We start from the raw sequence: 21,193 nt of genomic DNA, 5'->3' as shown, positions 1-21,193 counted from the left end.
AATGCCACAAGCATGACTTGGAAGCATATGACCATGAGCAAAACACTCACCCCAGAGTATGTTGGGCAGTGACTTTTGTCTCAGGTTCTCACCCTACAATGTGAAAGTCGAACAAACGTTCCTTTTACATGTCACTCCTCTCTCCCCCCACTGCACCCCACATACAGTTTTTGTCCTTGGTCATAAAAGATCCAGAGGTGCATTCACCTTCCACCCTGAAGTGTGTGTGTGGGAGGTGTCAAGCAATGCCTCAACTGCTGCTGCTGCTGCGCTGTGCACTCTGCATTGATGCCTGCTGCCACCGCTGCTACATCATCATTCACTTCACCACTGCATCGTTCTACTGCCAACCTCTGCAGTGTCTCAAGGTCTCACCACTTAACACAGTGATTTCAACTGGGGAGGTGGTGATGGGTGGTGGGGGGAAAGCCTCACTACTAGGCTGGCCCACAGAAGATGTAAGCCTAGCACTTAGACCTGGTTATCACTGAATTCAGCTCTAACATTCTGTAACAAAACAAATGACTTCCTATTGAGTCTTATCAGTTCTGTCATTCAACACAGAAGAGGGAAAGTGTCAAATGGTATCCAGGACTCTTTAGCTAAAGACCACACCATCAGGTACACTTATCTGTCCCCACCCATTTCCTTTTCACTGGGATTTAGCATCCCTACCCCTTCCTTAGTGAATGCAGTTCAGTTGAGGGTAACCCCCTCAACCTGGGCAGGTTAAGCACAGTTCTGCCATCCCACACTCACACAACAAGGACAACCACCTTTCATTGCACCCAGAGCCCAAGTGACTTGCAATCCAACAACAGCCAAAAGCGATCATTTGGTCAAAACAGCTCCATCACGCTGTGCACCTAGGCAGAGTAGGTGTGTCTATGCAAACAACCTGAGTTCCTGAAATCTTTTCCTTCAGCTCATCCGTAGATTTCAGGGGAGAGCCAAAGGTGCCAGAACCTTTGTAGAAGTGGAGAGGGAGGGGCCAAGCCCAAAGCGTCCTCTCTCTCCACAGCTGGCTGCTCCGGTGGTGAGCCAGTTTCCCTCCCTTCTGGTGCCACAGCAGCCCTTGGTAGGCAAAAGATGTAATTGCAGGGCCTCCCCAACAGAGAGAGAGAGAGAGAGAGAGAGAGAGAGTATAATCTGCAGGGGCATGAATTCTGCACTTGCCCTGAATTCTCCCAGGAGTACAACATGCATCTTGGCCTTTAGCAATATGATCATGTTTTTTCCCCACAGTGCATGTGATTCTTTTATTTAAAAGTGGTGAAGGGGCAGGGGGTAGGGCATGGGCCCCTGATTCCAGCACGGGAGAGCTCATTCAGACCCTGCTTACACATTACTACAGGTATCTTACTATTATTAACCTCTGCTCCTTCCTAGGGGACTGCAGAAGTCTGAGACTGAAGGAGAGTGTAACAGTCACATTCCTGAACTGCTAAAAAGTATCAATATTGAGGCCTTTGGCAACACAGCTATGTTGTGTGGGAGGATTTATTAGCTTCCCTCAAAGGACATAAAAATGTAATGCTACCCTTGCCTTTGAACTGGCAGGAATTTCCACTGCCAAATGAAAACCATTTTTGCAAGGAGGGCAGGAGCAGCACCCCAGAGACATCAGAGGCAGATGAAGAAGGACCCTGGAGGTCCTGCTCAGTGGCACGGACAGGAGAAATCAGGAGCAGTTTGAGTTCCTCAAGGCTTGGGAGCATGAGACTCTGTGGCAGGAGAAGGCACTGATGAACCAGTTCTTGAAGCGGGATGCATGCCTCAAGGAATGGCATCAAGCCCTGATGTAGTCACTCATTCAGCTGGTAGCCAAACGAATTTGGGGCCCCCCATCAGCCAGGGCCACTGTGTCCCTCTGGGAGCTGGCGCCATCTCCTTCTCCTCCTGCTGCTCCTTCTCCTTCAGCTGTTCCCCAGGGCTCTGTGGAGGTGGAGGATACAACCTCCTGAGTGACAGGGAGGATCCTTCAGGACTCCTGGCACAACAACCTCTACCAGCACCTGAACCCCCCTGAGCATGCAGGAGGGGAACAATGAGCCTGTGGCACTCCCTGAAACCCAGCTTGTGTCTGCCCCTCTAACTCCACACAGGAGATGTCCCTGCCTGGACAATTTTCCACTGCTATTTCCAGGGGGATGGGGAGGGAGAGGGAAAAGACAAGGAGACAGGTTCACCGACAATAATGTGTGCACATTGCTCAGGGAGCCTGACCCATTGTTTTTGGATTTGCAGTTGTCAAGATTTCCCCCCCCCCCTTTTATGTTCCATGTGTCACTTGTAATGTTACTGTTCCCTTGACTTGTGCATTGGCCCTCCTTTCTAGTATGATCAGTGGGCTATTTTCTCCAGATTTGGCATTGGGCCCAAAAATACACAGTACGTGACCGACTTCCATAAATCACTGCAGCCATAACACTGCAAAGAATTCCCTCTCTCCCCCATGCCCGCTCCCTGGTCCCTAAATATCATAATTTAAAAAAGCCCACTGGCAGAATACGAAAAGTAAAGTGTGATCAGAATGCACTGGATACTTTCACTAGCAGCAGAATTAAACACATAGGAAAAGTTTACATACATATCTTTGTGGCTTGGTTAATATATTAATTTAGTATACAGAAAAAGGAGACAATTAAATTAACAGTAAAGACATCAGACACCAAACAGTGCTTAAATGGCCCTTCCCTCCCCCAAGCTCCAACAAACCTTGACCACTTTAAACATTGGGCGTAGTCAGGCATAACAGCAGATAAATGTTATAGGCAAGTGAATGGTGAAAAGAAATATTCTGAAGCCCCTCACAACCACTTACAGAACTGTTTTTAAAGTGGTTTACAACTAATTGACTACTCTTGATAAGGAACTGCTTAACAGAGGTGTTGCCATAATTGTGCAATGTTTTGTATTGTTAATAGAACTGTGTCAGCACTCTCCGCCACACAAACACATGGCTAAAGGTATTAACCTTGAGGAGGTGCCTTCACACAATTGCCTATGGTTAATAGGTACAGAATGTTGGCTGTAGGAGATCAAAACCTACAAAAATGTATGTTGGCTTGCAACTCTATGCGAGTGTTCTCTAGTGCTTTAAAAGTGGCTCCCAGAGATAGTGTCCTCAGCAGAGGCAGAAGTCACTATCTCCCTTCCTGCTGTTTCAGGATGTGAGAATATATTGCATCCTGGATTTCACTTGCCCAACAGGAACCAGGACTAGTGTTCACATGGACGGAATCTAGTTGTTAGTATAAGCTTTGCAAACTAGTTCTGTCCTGTGCAGGTGTGGTGGAAGCACCCTGAAAGTGAGGGGACCATAGGCACCTGAACGATGGCCATGACCCTGGAGGACCTGACCCACCCCTTCTTCCTGAGCCACCACTCACTTCTCTCCACACCCTCCCCCTGTTGCTCACCCTTATGGCCAGTAAAGGCGGGAGGGGGGAGGGGGAATAGCCCTTTTGGCACTTCTGGTCCTGTGCCCACTCCATACTGAATTATTTCCCTTTCCCTTCACATACGTCGTGAGGGGTACAGCATGTCACGATTATGCAAAGGGTGTTGGCCACAATGGCATCCAGACAGGTATGCAGACATTGTCAATGAGCTTTCAGCTGCCCAAATGCACACTCTATGACCATTCTGCAGCTACTCAGTTTGTAACCAAATTCCCTTTTTGTTGGATCAGAGATGTTGGGGTTTTGTTACATTAGCCAAGTTAGAAGTTGGTATACAGGGTTCCCCAAATTAACTGCTGGTACAGAAATACCTTAGAGAATCATGTGGTTTCTGGGTAATTAAGTCTCTTCTTCCCTTCTCAAGTACAATTCCACTCTCTTGAGAACCCTGGCATCATAAACCTTTCCTTTTTGTCCAGCATTGGTGTTCGCAAACCTACCTGTCACCATTCCAGCCTGACCCAGCTCAGCCCCTTGCAGGCAGGCACAATGTTGCAGACAAGCCCTTACTTGATTTTTCCCTTGGTCAGGGTATCAATATGTCCAAACAGCCAGATAAGTGCTAAAGAGGCCCTTGTTGTGGAGGGTCTAATTTATTAGCGAAAAAGCCAATGCAGAACATAAACAAAACTTTCACCCCAATATCCCAGTGGGGTGACAAGGTCATTCTTAGTCCATGTTCCTCACCTGAGTCACATTCACCTCTACCCATGTTCTTCCTCCCTGGTTCCAGCCTCTACCCGTGGTGTTAGGTCTCTTGCCCCTACTAGAGTAATGTTCTTCTCTGGAATCTGGGTTCCAGGGAGGTCTATCCACTGCAACTCTTCTCCAGGGACAGCAGGTGATCCTTGCCAGGCTGGGCTTGGAGGCATGAATGGTAAAACCTTCTGCCTCAGAGACTCCCCTCTCCAGGAGCTACTCTTACAGGCTCCCCCGCCTAGCAGATTCCTCAGAGAGTTCACCTTCTAGGTATTCAGCCCTCTGGCTCAGGTTCCTCTTGAGGGCTCCCGTCTGTGGGAACCTCTTGTCTCCCTGTGGAGTTTCTCTAAATGAGCTTGGGTAACCATTATTAGATCCAGGTGCTTATTTACTAATCAGCCACCTGGGCAGTCAATTACCCTACAACAAGAGTATAGACTACTTGTATGCTCCAGAACTAGCTGTTCCAAGAAACATTCATTGCTTCTCCAAACTGGGTCCCCACATGACCTTTGAACACAAGGGATGAATTTGGCTCTTTGGTAACTTCAGGGATTGACATGGATGTTCCCTATGGATTTTAACAGGACTCCATTATTGTTTCACTATTTATACTATTCATTTAAGTCAAGTTAATATGTAAATATTAGAAAATTGCTAGTAAATGAGGTTACATGGATCATGAAAATAAAAGTTTATTAGAATGTTAAATCATTCTCAGAAATAAAACTTTTCCAAAACGTTACCACACATATGAGTTCTGTTTACAGAACTTTGAATCACTTATTTATATTGTCTTGGAATGTTGCAGCTACATATGAAAAATGCCTAACTCTCCATGAGTGATTAACTTTTTCTTACAGTATAGTTGCTTATTTGATAGGTTAGTCCATGCCTTTATGCAAATACACATCCACAATGTCTCATCTTTGAATTTGGAGTAGAACTTTTAGAAGCACTCAGTGTTGGCCTAAATTTGCTCCCATTACAATTTACACACTCAAAATGCTGTAAAACATTAACTATTTATGCCTCAAAACAACCTGTGAGGTTGGTAGGTAATTATCACTATTTTAAAAGCTACAGGGGAAACTGAGGAAGCGATAGGTTATTTGATTTGCTCAAGGTCACACAGCAAGTCAGGACATGTCTACACCGACAAAGTTACAGTGTCGACAGTTACAGCACCTCTCAGAGAGCGCCAAAGGAACACCGCTGTTGTGTGTTCACCACTGCCAGCTGCCAGCGCAATAGTGTGTTCATACTTGTGGCGCTATTCGGAGCGGTGCACTCTGGGCAGCTATCCCACAGAGTACCTCTTTCTCTTTTGCTGCTAAGACTTGTGGGAAGGTGGAAGGGGTCATGGGGCATCCTGGTTCCTGTCCCAATACCCCATGATGCATTTCTTCATATCCCAGCAATACCTGTGCTTCCATCCGCATTTAGCGCCATTTTTCAACGGTTTGTGTACTGCGTGCTCTGCCCTGCCTCTTTATGGCTGCAAAAATGGATCCCAAGCTGTTGACAAGAATGCTGTTCACACTGACCAATGTGTCACGAGTGGCAGTAGAGTTATTCCTTAAATTACAAAGGCAAGAGGAGTACAACATTGATCTTGCCACGAGTAGTAGCTATGTCATGAGATTTCTTGTGACATTCATGGAGGTGCTGACCATTGTGGAACACCACTTTTGGGCTTGGGAAACAAGCACTGCGTGGTGGGATCACATTGTGATGCACATCTGTGGGGACAACAGTGGCTGCAGAACTTTTGCATGAGGAAAGCCACATTCATGGGACTGTGTGATGAGCTCGCACCAGCCCTGCAGCGCAAGGACAAGAGAATGAGAGCTGCCCTGCTGTTGGAGAAGCACGTGGCGATTGCACTGTGGAAGCGGGCTACTCCAGACTGCTACCGATCGGTTGCTAACCAGTTCGGAGTGGGAAAGTTGACCGTTGGATTCGTGTTGATGCAAGTGTGCAGGGCCATTAATTGTATCCTGTGCCAAAAGACCGTGACTTTGGGCAACGTGTGTGAGATTGTGGATGGCTTTGCACAAATGGGCTTCCCTAACTGTAGAGGGCGATAGATGGCACCCACATTCCAATTCTGGCACCACGTAGCCACCGAGTACATTAATTGCAAGGGGTATTTCTCAATGGTTCTCCAGGCACTTGTGGATCACTGTGGGCGTTTCACAGCCATTAATGCAGGCTGGTCCGGAAAGGTGCATGACACATGCGTCTTTAGAAACACTGGCTTATTCAAGAAGCTGCAAGCAAGGACTTTCTTCCTGGACCAGAAGATCACCATGGGGGAAAATAGAAATGCCCATTGTGATTCTGGGAGACCCTGCCTACCCCTTAATGCCGTAGGTCATGAAGTCATACACGGGGCAACTTGACAGCAGCAAGGAGTGGTTCAACAACAGGCTGAGCAAGTGCAAAATGATTGTGGAGTGTGCATTTGGCTGTTTAAAAGCCAATTGGTGATGCCTGTATGGGAAACTGGACATGGCCGATGATAATATTCCTATGCTTATGCTTCGTATATGTGCTGTGCACTCCATAATATTTGTGAAGGGAAGGGTGAAAGGTTCACTCAGGGCTGGACCACAGAGGCTCAGAGCCTGGAGACTAAGTTTGAACAGGCAAAGACCAGGGCTATTAGAGGGGCACAGCACGGGGCCATAAGGATCAGGGATGCTTTGAGCAGGGCCAGATCCAGGCACCAGCGCAGCAAGCAGGTGCTTGGGGTGGCCAAGGGGAAGGGGTGGCATGCCCGGCTCTTCGGTGGCAATCTGACGGCAGGTCCCTCGGTCCCTCTCGGAGGGAAGGACCTGCCGCCGAAGAAGACAGCGGCGCGGTGGAGCTGCCGCTGAAGTGCTGCCGATCGTGATTGTGGCTTTTTTTTTTTCCCGCTGCTTGGGGCGGCAAAAACCCTGGAGCCATCCCTGGCTTTGACGCAGCAATTTGAAGCTGAAGTCACTAATATTTGTTGCTATGCTTGGGATTGCAGTGCTTGTAATGCTAGGAGGTGATTGGTGCACATGATGCAAGAAGGGGCCTTAACATAGCTGCATGTATGTTGCTTTGCAGTGCTCTTTTTGCTTTCATTTAATAGAATAAAAATTGCTTTCAAACAAACACAATTCTTTTATTGAAAGAATAAGGGCCGACGAGAGGTGGGGAAAGCCGGTACAAATTACCAGGGCATGGCAGTCCGGAAGGGGGCACGGGGCCCAGCTTTGTCAGCCCTGTTTAGCCAGTCTGCCCTTGCTGGGGGGCCCGAAAAATTTTTTTCACTGGGGCCCGAACTCACCCTCGGCGGCCCTGAAGATAACAACCAGAGGGGAGTCAAATGAAAAAATTAATTAGCAGGGAGGGCCGTGGGGGAAACTGGAAGGAATGGGGGGAATGGAAGGTCTCAAGAAGAGGAGGGGGTCCCAGGACAGCTACAGATTTGTGTATGTCCAGGGGATCATACCCAACCTTCCCCTTTGGAGTATGATGCAGCGGGTGCTGTACTTCAGCAGGGCCAAACAGCAGAGGGATGGGTGTTGAATGCAGTGGGTAGTGGGATTCCGCACTGCGGGACTGTGAGGAGCAGGGGCGGCTCCAGGCACCAGCATGCCAAGTGTGTGCCTGGGGTGGCAAGCCAGGGGGGCGGGGGCACTTTGCCGGTCACCACGAGGGCGGCAGGCAGGTTGCCTTTGGCGGCATGCCTGCAGAGGGTCTGCTGGTCCTGCGGCTTCGGTGGACCTCCCGCAGGCTGTCGCCGAATCTGTGGGACCGGGGATCTCCCGCAGGCAAGTCGCCGAAGGCAGCCTGCCTGCCGTGCTTGGGGTGGCAAAATACCTAGAGCCACCCCTGGTGAGGAGGGAGGGGTGGAATGCTGTGGGTAGAGAATGGAGCCAGGAGGTTGATAAGAGTGTGTTGGCAGTGTGGAGGGAGCACATGGGAAAGAGTTTTGCGACAGCAGCTGCATGAGAGGGCGGGAGTGAGGCTGCTCAGTTGAAGAGCTAGTATCTCCTAGAGCATGTCCACTTGGTGCTCCATAACTGTTAAGAGCCATTCCGTGGCTTCTTTCTGGTGTGCCGCATTCTCGTTTAGTTCCCTCTGACCATACCCAGGTGCAGCACTGTGGCCTACTGTATTTGGAAAATCTTTGATGAAAGCATGCAAGATTGTTTCAGACCCATGGTTTACTTTTTTCCAAAATTGGATAAACATACGAAACCTGCCAAGTAAAATCATTTACCATATATATATATATATATATATGGAACTTCCATAATATTAAGCATTACACTCAGCTCTTTGAGCAAGGGAGCACATTGTATCATTCTCCAGCTAACTCATCAGGCTAACATATTGAGTACTGATGGTCTTCTTTTAGGTTAATTTAAGGAGATCTCTCCTCAGCCAAACCTCTACTGTAACCTAACATGCCCTGACCTCCCTCATTACCTCCAAATATACTATCTTCTCCCCTCTTCTAAACGCTTTCATGTATTGTTCATACCAGCTCCTTCTAGTTCCCTTTTCTTATCTCCCACTTCCTTGTGGTGCACATCCCAACTAGGGCTGACTGGAAATTCCATTTTGTAAAAAAGAATTCCATTTTGTAAAAAAAAATCAAGATTTCAACATTTGTTTTTGTTCCACATCAGAATGAAAATGAGACCTTTCAAAAAAATTTCACAAAAAACTATGACAGACCCACCCCAGAATAGCTGATAACCATTCCAGATGAGTTGTGGTTTGCCAGGTGAGCCAATAACCATACCTGGGGTGATACCAACCCCAGAATATCCAATAACCATCCCAAGAGTGTGCCCTAATCACCGGGCTATAGCCTCAATCTCTCACCAACTGGAGTTGTTCCACTTTGAATTAATAATATAAAGAGGGGACAGGGAGTGGGAGAGAGAGCATTCATGCAAGGGAGAACATTGTCTATAACCCAGTGATCAGGATACTCAACAGGTGTGTGGGAGAGCCCAGCCCAAGTCCCTGCCCTGAATTAGGCAGAGCAGGAACTTGAACGTAGATCTCGCACAATCCAACTAAGTGTCCTAATCACTGAATAATTGGATATTATGGAGGTGGGGTGTGTGCATGCCTCTCTTGATTGAAATTCTATCCTTGACAAATGTTTTGTTGAAATGAGTATGTTTCCACAAAAAGTTTTTGATTTTGACAAATTGGATTTTCCTATGAAAAATGTTTTGTTAAAAAATTCCCAGCTAGTTCTAATCCCAGCCTTCTTTCTCACTCCCTAATTTTTAAATTATGTTGTTGGATCCAGCTTTTCTTCTACTAGCTCCATGAATCCACCTAATTTTATATTGCACTCTAAAGTATATTCAAGCTCCAATATTCAAGATTTAAAGTGAAAGTGATCAAGTCCCTCTGGAGAAATAGGTGAACCACATATTAGATTTTATTGAATAGATAAAAGTAACAAAATGCCAGAAACTTGTGAGGATTCTCAAGAAGAATGAACTTTAGCTATGAATCTTGAAGGAACCTTTATTCACCCACTACTGGTAGTTACTCACCCACAAGAGGTTTTATTTTTTCAGTTTTAAGAGTGCATTTGGTGCTCATAACAATAAGGACCAACAAAACCTTGAGACTTGGATAGCGCAGACAGGATTATGCTGCAAACTGCAGTAACATGCAGGGCATGCACACAGCAAGCACATCCAACCACAGGATGGAAGAACACTAATTAGCCAAGTCTGTTCTTGTGTCTGCCCTTTAATAGCCAAATACAACAAACTTGAGTAATTTATACAGGTTGAACCTCTCTAGTCTGGTACCCTCGGGATCTGACCAGAGCCAAACCAGAGAATTTGCTGAACCACGGGAGGTCAATATTGTAGCAAGCGGGTCTCTTTTTATTTCGCCGAGGTGAATAAAAGGAACAACATTTGCAGCACTGCCTAGCCAAGGCTTCCCGGTTCTCTTCATAACCAAGTGTAAGTGTTGTTACAGACTTTTACTGTATTGGCACTCTCACTTATGTTAAGTAGTACCTTATTACAAATGAAGTTCTTTACAACATCTGAAAACACTTTCCTAATAAAATAATTTGTAAATGAATATATTTTCCTCTAGATTTCAATACATACATTTATAAAGAAACCAAATCCTGATGGAAAAATTACATATGTAAAAATATCAATGAAGGAAGATAGATAACATAACAATATTAAATAGGAATTACTTTCAACGTCTGTCTTGGGAAATGTAGATAAGAGAGAGATTTAATAAAGGGGGATGGAATAACTTGCTATTGGGTGTCACCTTGTATTTCATTTAGAAGTGTGGTTGTCCAACCTAGGAAGAAGTAGAAGTAACAGTTGCTGAGGTTTCAGACACCGATACTTTGTTCTTTTTCCTCACTTTACTTTTCACTTTGTTCCATATGTTTATTTCATATATTTGCATCATAAATATGACAAAGATGATGCCTCCTACTAATACAGCTGTTACTGTGCTAACAAGATATTGTCCTGGGAAGGCCAAAGGAGCATCATCAACATAAATCTGCAACAGAAAACATTTAACATATCCTTATATTGTCTTAATCTAACTACTAAAATACTATATCAAAGTTTTAACATGTCCTATTTATTATTTGTTAATACTGTTAGTGTGCTCAACAAAGAGAAAGAAAAGGGAGATTCTCTTCCCCGGGAGCTGACAATCATAGGACCCAGTTCTGCTCCATTGAAATCAGCAGAAGTTTTGCCATTGCTTCAATGGGACCAATGTTGGGGATTAAATTAGACAACTAAACAGTTCAGATATAATATTTTGGACTATATAAAAGTACTCTAAGTTCAGATTATGCACATGCCTTCTTACTTTGATGTATTAACAAACCCGGATAGGCTTCACAAAGGTTTACTGGGTCTGGTTCATTCCTGGCATGACTCCACAAAAGCAGTTATACCAGGGATGAGTTTGGTTAGTATACGCTAGACTATCATTTTTTGTGAAACATTATTTTGCATTTGTTATGCTCAGGACAGTCTTTTGTACAATATAAAAGAAAATACTTTTCTCCTACAGAGAACACTGATCTTAGATATTATTTTAAGGACCACAATGTCCTTTAATGCAGTGGTTTTCAAACTGCGGGTTGCGACCCAGTACTGGGTCGTGGAATGTAAGGCACTGGGTCACGGAGGCTCTGGTCAGCACCGCCGACCGGGCTGTTAAGAGTCCCGTCGGCGATGCTGTCTGGCTAAGGCAGGCTAGTTCCTACCTGTTCTGACACCGCGCTGTGCCCTGGAAGTGGTCAGCAGCAGGTCCGGCTCCTAGGCGGGGGGCCATGGGGCTCCATGCGCTGCCCCTGCCCCGAGCACCGGCTCTGCACTACCATTGACTGGTTCCTGGCTAATGGTAGCTGGGGGGTGGGGGACAGTGTCTGCGTGTGAGAGCTGCGCCGAGCCATTTGTGGGCCTCTGCCTAGGAGTCGGACCTGCTGGTGGCTGCTTCTGGGGTGCAGTGCGGTCCATGGCGCAAGGACAGGCAGGAAGCCTGCCATAGCACTCCCGCTGCACTGCTGACTGGGAGCTGCCCGAGGTAAGCCTGTGCCCCAACCCCATGCCCCAGCCCTGTGGCCCCCCCAACCCAGAGTCCCCTCCGAACCCCTCATTCCTGGCCCCACCCCGGAGCCTTCACCCCCACACCCCAACGCTCTGCCCCAGCCCTGAGCCTCTCCCACACCCCAAACCCCTCATCCCCAGCTCCATGGGCATCAACAATTTTCTTCAACTGGGTCGCCAGAGAAAAAGTTTAAAAACCACTGTTTTAATGAATGCAATTTGCCATGGCTATGGCTGTAAATATAGTCTAGCAATTGCTTCAGTGAAATAAGAGTCTACGCTTTTTAAAAAAACCTAGCAATCCTTTTACATAAAACTTCATGCTTTCAACCTTCACTAGTTAGTTAAGATCTTTGAAGGTGTGAAACAGTCTGTCTTAGAATCATAGATTATTAGGGTTGGAAGGGACCGCAGGAGATCATCTAGTCCAACCACCTGCTTAAAGCAGGACCAATCCCCAAATGGCCCCCTCAAGGACTGAACTCACAACGCTGGGTTTAGCAGGGTAATGCTCAAACCACTGAGCTATCCCTCCAAGTCTAATAGTTCTTTATACTCATCTCTCATAAAAATGGTTTCCTTGGCTAAATATTACATTATCTCTTCCTTCATCAGCAGCTTCCTCTTAGAAATTCTGCTTAGCCCAGGCCTGCACAACTTGTAAAGCGGCAAGGGCCATATTACTCCAAAGAAAACAGCTAAGGGCCGAAACACCCCAGCCCCGCTGAAACACCCCTCACCTCAGAGCTGCCCGGCCCTGCAGAAACACCCCGCCCCCCAGCGCCGCCTGCCCCGCGGAAACAAACCCTCCTTCCCCAGCGCCTCCCAGCCGAAACAGCTGTGGGCCGAAAAGGAAGGTGGTGGAGTGGGAGGGGAGAAACAGCATGCAAAGGGTGACCAGATCACAGCAGTAAAATAGGACCCGCCCCCTCCTTGCTCGGCCTCACCATCACACTCCTCTTCACCCCCAAGCCACCCGCTGGCTTGCTGCTTCCCTCCTAGTCAGTCCCCCACCCACCACTTGCCTCCTTTCACCTTCTCCCTCCCCTGCCAGAAATCCCCATGCCCGCCCCTAGAACCCCTGCTGGCTCACTGCTCGCCTCTTTGCCCCCCACCCCCCGACTTGCCACTTGCCCCCCGCCCCTAAGTATAAAGCCTCATTCAAAGACTCAGGGGTCACTATATTACTGCACGCAGCAGCCAATCAATGCAGTTGTAGATAACTCTCTGCATTATGCATTTTTGTATAACTTTTATATGACTTTGTATTGAAGCTTGGTAATATGTTATAGCGGGCCCCTAAGGCCCCTAATTAAGGTAAAAGAAAAATGTCTTTTTGCTAGAAGTAGAATAAGATCGTCCCCCCACTGTGTGATCAAATGCCCTGTTGAATGAATGAGATGTGAATAAGGAAGGCATGGAAGGCAGCACCTCCAGACAGCTGCAACCCTTGGAAAGGGGCTGGGAGCCAGACCAAGGACAATCAAACTTGTCAAGTGGGATGACTAGAGAAGAGCAGACATACTGATGGCCTCGGCGGTTAGAAGCAAGCACCTTCCTTTGCAGCATTGGAACAACCCCCAGCCCAGAGAAAAGCAGCAAAAAAGACCAACGGACACAGTCCCAGATTTTGAATCTGGGAGATTTGCCCCACTCCAGCCACTGACTCGCCACTCACCTCTTCACCGCCCCCAAGTATAAAGCCTCATTCAAAGACCCAGGGGGTCACTATATTAATGCACACAGCAGTCAATCAATGCAGTACCAAAATTAAAATACTGAAAATGGATGCCCCCCTCCATCCACCGACTTGCCACTCACCTCCTCACCCTGCCCCCCAAGTATCAGAGGTGGCAGGTTTGTAGAAATTTTGGTGGTGCCCAGAATGCTCAGAGCCTGTCCCCCTGAACTCCGCCCCCCACCTGCCTAAGGCTCTGTGAGGGAGTTTGGATGGGGGGGGGGGGAGGCCTGGGTGCAGGCCCTGGGTTGGGGGAGGGGATTGGGGTGTAGGATGGTTGAGAGGTTGAGCTCTGGGCTGGAGTCTGGGGTGTAGGTTCTGGGATGGAGTTTGGGTTCTGGGATGGAGTTTGGGTGCTGGGTACAGGCTCTGGGCTGGGGCACAGGGTGGGGGTGCAGGATGGGTGGAGGGGTGCAGGCTTTGGGAGGGAGTGCGGAAGGCTGGGTGCAGGCTCTGGGACAGAGTTTGGGGGCTGGAGAGGGGGTGTGGGCTCTGGGAGAGGATGGTGGGTGCTGGGGGGAGGGGACTGCCATCACATGTGGCTTCCTTCCTCCCCTGCTGCCCCTCACCATAGCCTCACTGGGGGTGGGGGATGGGGCTGCCTCTTGCCCAGTTTTGCAGGAGTGGTGGCTGGGGGGGTGGGGTGGATCACAGGGTCAAACACTCACCGAAGGCCCAGCAGCTGCTCAGGTGAGTGAGGTCCACTGCAGATGATCCTGTCTCCCGCCGGAAGCCCCCTTGGCGTCTCTTCCAGGTGGGTGCTGGGGGAGGGGAGGGCTGCAAAGCTTTTGCACAGCTTTTGTTCTGGCAGTGACGCTCTGGGGCTGGCGGGGGGGGGGGAGGACGGGGAATGGACACACATTGAGTCCACCTACTCACCCCCCGCGGCTGCACAGTGAGCCCATGCAGGCCACATGTGGCCCGGGGGCCGTACGTTGTGCAGGCCTGGCTTAGCCTATGATTCATCTTGACCAGCTACACAGAGGTAAAATTACATCTTGACATGACTACACTAGGACTCTACAACGTGTTACCTATCTTGCTGTAAAAAAAATACCTATTTTTCCAACATGTCATTGATGCCTATCAAATCCTAACTATAATTCTTAAAAATATAAAAGCTGTTGCTATCTAATCTGCCTACCCATGTATTTCTAACACACTCATGACCATAATATCCAAGCACAAATTTATGGTTAGTAAAAAAAATCTTTCTTTCTGGGTTTTCCGATTGAAATTGCTTTGGTTCTCTAAGCAGCTGCATTGGAGGACCGGCAAAACTGACCTAAAAACTTAGTTCTTAATCAAGCAGTGCCATGAACTGAACCGTGTTAGGAACATAGCAAGAGATTGTACTCATGATCTGAAACCCTCTCTGCTTTGCCCTTTCTTCCTGACTGTCACCACCACCACCAACCTCCTCATTGCTCACTAACGTAAGGGTCATCTTTGATTCCTTCCTTTCTCTTGAACCGCACATCAAGGCTATGTCCAAACCCCGCCACTACTGCCTCCATCACATTTCCAAAATCTGAACATTTCTTTCTGCGCTAATGCTCTGACCCAGGCTCTCAGCATCTTCCATGTTCACTACTGCAACCTCTTTTTCTCTGGCCTCCCTCATACTCAAATCAGCCCCCCGCCCAGTCTGTACAAAAAGCAACTGCTGGTGTCCATCTTCCTTGGCCATGGCTTTGACCACATCATCATCCCTTCTTTGGATCCTTCCTACCATGGGGCTCTCACTTACAGGGGTGCTGGAACAATTTGTATAGTGGGGGTGCTGAGAACCACTGAACCAAATTGTAAACCCTGTCTCTGATGGAAACCACTTCAAGCCAGGGGGTGTGGCAGCACCCCCAGCACTCCTAGTTCCAGCACCTATGCTCACTCAGCCACTGTATCAAGTTAAAGTTTCTTGTTCTTCCTATCAAGACCAGTTATGGAGCTCCCTTTCCCTACCTATCTGCTCTGATATCTGATTGCATCACTCCCTGCCTCATCTGCTCTTCCAGTGATGCCAGCTTCAAGGCCTCATATTCAGCTTCTCAGACAGATGTATATATACTTTCTTCCACTTTGTTCTTTAAACAGGGAATGCTCTTCCTAAGCTGATTCATAAAGCCACTACTCATCCCTTCTTACAAATCTCTCTCCAAGACCCATCTCTGTCACAACACCTACAACAAAAATTCCAGCATAGAACAGCTAGGTTCAAAGCTGCGGGGGAGGCACAGTGAGAAGATGGAGCGGGGAAATGTATTTTTGTAAATAAAAACAATTATGTAGAAGTTACAGAATCATAGAAGTGTAGGACTGGAAGGGACCTCAAGAGGTCATCTAGTCCAGTCCCCTGCCATCAAGCCAGGACAATTTCTGATGGGTATTTGTCTAAACTGTTCTTAAAAACCTCCAGTGATGGAGATTCCACAACCTCCCTTGGCAATTTGTTCCAGTGCTTAACTACCCTGACAGTCAGGAAGATTTTCCTAATGTCCAACCTAAACCGCCCTTGCGGCAGTTTAAGCCTATTGCTTCTTGTTCTATCCTCAGAGATTAACTAGAACATTGTTTCACCCTCTTCCTTGTAACTTTTTATGCGCTTGAAAACTGTTATGTCCCTCCCCTCAGTTTTCTCTTTTCCAAACTAAACAAACCCATTTTTGTCAATCTTTCCTCATAGGTCATGTTTTCTAGATCTTTAATAATTTTTTCTCTCCTATGGACTTTCTCCAATTTGTCCACATCTTACCTGAAATGTGGCACCCAGAACTGGACACAATTCTCCAGTTGAGGCCTTATCAGCATGGAGTAGAGCAGAAAAATTACTTCTTGTGTCTTGCTTACAACATTCCTGCTAATACATCCCAGAATGATGTTTGCTTTTTTTGCAACAGTGTTGCACTGTTGACTCATATTTAGCCTGTGATCCACTATAACCTCAGATTCCTTTCCTAGCTAGTCATTTCCCATTTTGTATGTGTGCAACTGATTGTTCCTTCCTAAATGGAGTACTTCGCATTTGTCCTTATTGAATTTCATCCTATTTATTTCAGGCCATTTCTCCAGTTTGTCCAGATCATTTTGAATTTTAATCCTATCCTCCAAAGCAGTTGCAACCCCTCTCATCTTGGCAACATCCACAAACTTTACAAGTGTACTTTCTATGCCATTATCTAAATCATTAATGAAGACATTTAACAGAACTGGACCCAGTGGGACCCCATTTGACATGGGCTTCCAGCTTGACTGTGAACCACTGATAACTACTCTCTGGGAATGGTTGTCCTACTAGTTATGCACTCACCTTATAGTAGCTCCATCTAGACTGCATTTCCCTAGTTTGTTTATGAGAAGGTCATGTGAGACAGTATCAAAAGCTTTACTAAAACCAAGATATACCACATCTACCGCTTCCCCTCATCCACAAGGCTTGTTACCCAAGAAAGCTATTGGGTTGGTTTTAACAAATCCATGCTGACTGTTCCTTATCACCTTATTATTTTCTAGGTGTTTGCAAATTGATTGCTTGATTATTTTCTCCATTATCTTTCCAGGTACTGAAGTTAAGATGACTGGTCTGTAATTCTCTGGGTTGTCCTTATTCCCCCTTTTATGGACTGGCACTATATTTGCCTTCTTCCAGTCCTCTGGAATCTCTCTCATCTCATGAGTTTTCAAAGATAATTGCTAATGGCTCAGATATCTCCTCAGTTAGCTCATATACATCCTCTCTCCCCACCCTTAATATATCACTTGTCTTCTTTCACTATGGAGCAGAGATTATGTATCTATTTTATGGATTTGTGTATCACTCAGCATAATGGAGCCCTGATCCTGATTTGGGCCTCTAGGTGCTATGTTGTCCCTCTGTAAAATGGGGATAATGATATTGACCTTTTCTTAAAGTACTTTGAGATCTATGGATAAGTGCTATGGAAGTACTCACATATTATTATTGCTAGTAGTAGTAGTTACATAAAATAATGAATAATAATATGCACATAAATGGAACCCTCTGCATGTGCAGCTCTTTCACTCCACATGGAAAAAGGGTCAGCTGCCTCAACAATAGCATTCCACTTGGAGATCTCTCTGCAGATGTGGGCATCTGCAAGTGGGAACGTAACCCATGTGCCTAATAGGGCGATATCTCTTTAAGAGACTCATTGGGGGAGGTAGAAGTGAGTAGTGTCCGGATCATTGTTGCTCGGCAGATTTAGCACTCCACATCCAGAAGCTTCTGGATTTGTGTGTGGAAGTTTTGGGTCTGCTCCAATAGGTTCCATGTTGCTGGGGTCAGACTCCATGAGGGCAAGCAGTCAGGGCAGCTGCTTTACAAAGGGCCATGTCCCCTGTGTGAGTTGACAGAAGCTCAGCCAAGGAGCAGAAAGCAGGCGCTTGTCCTTAGCTCTGAAGCATTTTGCAGCAGGTAGGTGATATTGTGAACCCTCTAAACGGGAAGCCTGGGCAATGTCAATTACAGTAAATTGTATTTATATTGTATAGAAAATTAATTATAGCAAACTGGGAGGGAAAATAACTTCTATGTTAGTTGTATGCTTTGAATGTTGTTTTGATTTTAGCTAAACTGTTCTAGCTAAATTGTCTCAACTAATATGACTCACCAACTTTTCCTTAAATGTAGTAATGAGGAAAGAGTCATTTATATTTTGTTATTCTCAGTTTTGTATTTTCTTGTAACAGGGGTTTCTTTAAATCTATACACTTAACTGAGTGATTGGTTAACCGGTTAGCTGAGTGGCTAACAGTGATTTCAGCAGCAGAAGAGTCTGCATGGATTCTAACTGAATCTTCCTATAAGCAAGTGGAGGGGTGTATAGATTTGTTGATCAAAAACTCTAATGGAGACGTAGGTGAACTAAACCTAAGCTTTTGGGGACTTAACTGTTCAGATCTCAATTTGTTTTCTTTATTTATATTTATGTATAACTGTGAAGATAATGTCTGTGGATTATAAAATAGCCATGTTATGCTGTAAAAATTAGATTGTTTCTTTATAGTAAGATTTTATAAAGTTATTTAATTAAATTCATTTCTTTAGTTCCTTTTGGAACTTGAATGTGGGGAGGTTGACCCTGTGCAATCCTTGCTGAAAATCCTTAGAGACTGAACTCTGGGTCTCCAGCTACTTTTCTATGGGAGGTGGGGTTTTTAGGCATTGAAGAAGGGCAATGAAGTAAACTCTGGCCCACCCAAAGGTTACAGGAAGGGGACTGGAGATTGTATTAATTTGCATTCATTAACTTTCCATGACTTTTGTAATCCCTTTTGAAGTGTGAATTCTGGGAATGGGTAGGCCAGGCACCATACTGACCAGGGAGCCAGGACAGAGCTGCAGGAGTCCCATACCTGCTGCAGAGAAGTAGTGGCTTAGTACTACTGGGGCAGTGTTCCCATTTGATACTTGCTTTCTTCCTCTGGCTTATGACCACCAAAAATGGAATGGCCAGCTATATTAGGAAGCTGAAACTCACTTTTTATTGCCAGTATCCACTTCCTATTAATTTGCTCAGTCACTTGGAGTCTGGTCATCCTCACCTGCCATTGTGCAACTCCTATATAGCTCCTTAAGAGAGCTGCAAGGCCCAGCAACTTCCACAAAATGCTGTGGAAATTTTGGACTCTGGGATACATCTGAGGAAGACCAGTTGTGTGAATGGCAAAATGTGGGGGCAGTATCCCTGTTTTACAAAATGTGTAAATCCAAGTTTAGCAAGTACACCTTTTGTGACAGCTCTTGTCTTTCATTTGAAATGCTGTGATCATTTTTTTAAAGTGACATTTGTTGAAATTATGGGCTATTTACTGTACCTGAAATTCATCAAGTAGATTGCAAAAGGAGACTCCAGGAATAGTTGCTACCCTGAAATGAAAAAGCTCAGACCCCTGTGAAAACAAAACAAAACAGCATTGATGGATCTCTTGTTTTAAGAACAAAATTTAATTAAAGAAAATACATATTGGAGGCCCTGTTGAGCAGAAACATGCACAGAAAGCATTTTCAGCTGGTTCCTTGAAACTTTTTTGCAGTTTTGCATGCAAAGTTGGCAAAAGTAAGAGCAACTAGTGAGGGACAAACATATTTTGCTTGCAGATGCAGTAGGGCAGGGGATTAATTGGGGCCATCAGTGGGCTGACAATCTTCCTCTAACAGTGTGTGATTTCTTGATTATGGTGTGCATCAACATAAAAATGACAAGGGGTGGGGAGCAGACCATGAGGAGAGCCACTGCAAACCGCATGTTTTCTCCAGAGGTTGCTCCTAAAATCTAGAGGGTCATCTTCATTTCCCTCATTATCAGAGAAGACTCAGCAGCAGGACAGCATGGGGGCAAAGGGAACAGAATATTCTTGCCTACTTCCAATTCCACTTCAGAATAGCTGATGTGGAAATCAAAAGACTGAGTAGTTCCCAATCCCATTAGCACTCTAGGACAAATTAGAGTGTTTTTTACATTTTGAAGGGGCAGAGGACATGGGTTCTACTGCTCCAAAACATGCAGAGTGGATTGCTCTCAGAAAGTGGCATTTCTAAGTAGATTTACTAGGAAATGGGGCCTCAACTGGTCCCCTGAATACCTCACTAGAAAATGCCAATGTTGGTTTCCGCTTCCGTAAATGGCCTAGTTTTGAAAGAGCAATCTAACTTCTGAAAGAAGTTAAATGAAAAACCAAGTGCTAATCTTAGCCCCGGTATAAATGGCCATAAATTCATTGGAGTTACACCTGGGCTGTATTTGGCCCATACTCTTTTATACAGAAGAAAAGTGTAGGACTCTCCCAAACACACCAAAATCTTTCAAAATTTAATTTTTAATCTGTGCTTAATATTATTTTAATACTTCTATTGAAAACTTTAGAAGAAAGCAAAAAAGCTAAAATATGCAAAGCATATTTTTAATAAAATACTACTTCATTTTAATAAAATTATTTAAAAAAACATTTTGGAAGACAGGGCTGCTAGAGTACTAGGCAGGAGAGCTGTTTGAGAATTTTCCAATAGAATGATTTTTCAACTGAAAACAAAAATAAAGTTATGCCAATATTTTTGATTTTCCATAGAAAAAATGAAATTACTTTTTTTGGACTCAGTTTAACCAGAATTAGAATATTTTGTTTACTGAACTGCCCCAAAACATTTAACTTCAGATCAGTTAATAAAAGATATAAACTGTATTTCCCTAGCACATGGCCTTATGGGAGTTGTAGACTGGTTCCCTGGAAGACTACATCTCCCACAATACAATGTGGATCCAGCTCACCAAGCTAGGAAAATGAATTTAATGTTGATCTGACTTGAAAGAAGCTTTCGGGTCATTTCAACAAAACAAAATGTAACATTTAGATTTCAGAAATGTCAGAATGTTTTGATTCTATCAAAAATGAACAATGTTGAAATGAAACATTTTGAAGTTTCTGCAGTGAAAATTTTCAGAATTTCCATTCAGCAAAAAAATATAGAAATTTCAAAGTTTCATCCTATGTGATCATTTAGTTTGACCTCTTGCATAATACAAGTCATAGAACTTCCCCCAAAATTTCTTATGGGATGGAACTGAAATTCCAAATTTTGCTCAGCTCTAATATGCAGTTGTGATATTTAAAAGTTTAAGCAAAATATTTAAAAAAGTGGCTTTGAAAGA

The 21,193-nt window shown here is 45.4% G+C and overlaps 2 protein-coding genes across 11 annotated transcripts in view; both read right to left on the bottom strand.

Annotated features, from left to right (window-relative positions):
* The window catches only part of PPP4R3A (protein phosphatase 4 regulatory subunit 3A), a 79,872-nt gene extending 75,405 nt beyond the window's left edge, over positions 1–4,467 (bottom strand). The window contains exon 1 of the mRNA XM_039537645.1: positions 4,152–4,467. The gene's annotated coding sequence lies outside the window, so the exon portion shown is untranslated. The remainder of the gene's footprint in view (positions 1–4,151) is intronic.
* Positions 4,468–9,913: 5,446 nt separating this feature from the next.
* The window catches only part of CATSPERB (cation channel sperm associated auxiliary subunit beta), a 92,454-nt gene continuing 81,174 nt past the window's right edge, over positions 9,914–21,193 (bottom strand). For 7 of the 10 annotated variants that reach the window (XM_039533599.1, XM_039533596.1, XM_039533605.1 and 4 more), the window contains 2 exons: positions 19,362–19,436; positions 9,914–10,721 (listed from right to left, as the gene is read on the bottom strand). In XM_039533599.1, coding sequence (XP_039389533.1) covers positions 10,512–10,721; positions 19,362–19,436 — 285 coding nt within the window. In that variant the 3' untranslated portion in view covers positions 9,914–10,511. Of the gene's footprint in view, positions 10,722–14,194; positions 14,351–19,361; positions 19,437–21,193 lie in introns of all 10 variants that reach the window. The other 3 variants (XM_039533602.1, XM_039533607.1, XM_039533600.1) reach the window with 2 other exon arrangements.

Source organism: Mauremys reevesii, linkage group 4 (assembly GCF_016161935.1).
Source record: "Mauremys reevesii isolate NIE-2019 linkage group 4, ASM1616193v1, whole genome shotgun sequence".
Lineage (NCBI taxonomy): Eukaryota > Metazoa > Chordata > Testudines > Geoemydidae > Mauremys > Mauremys reevesii.
The sequence above is the reverse complement of the archived record's forward strand: the minus strand, read 5'-3'. Positions and strand labels throughout refer to the sequence as shown.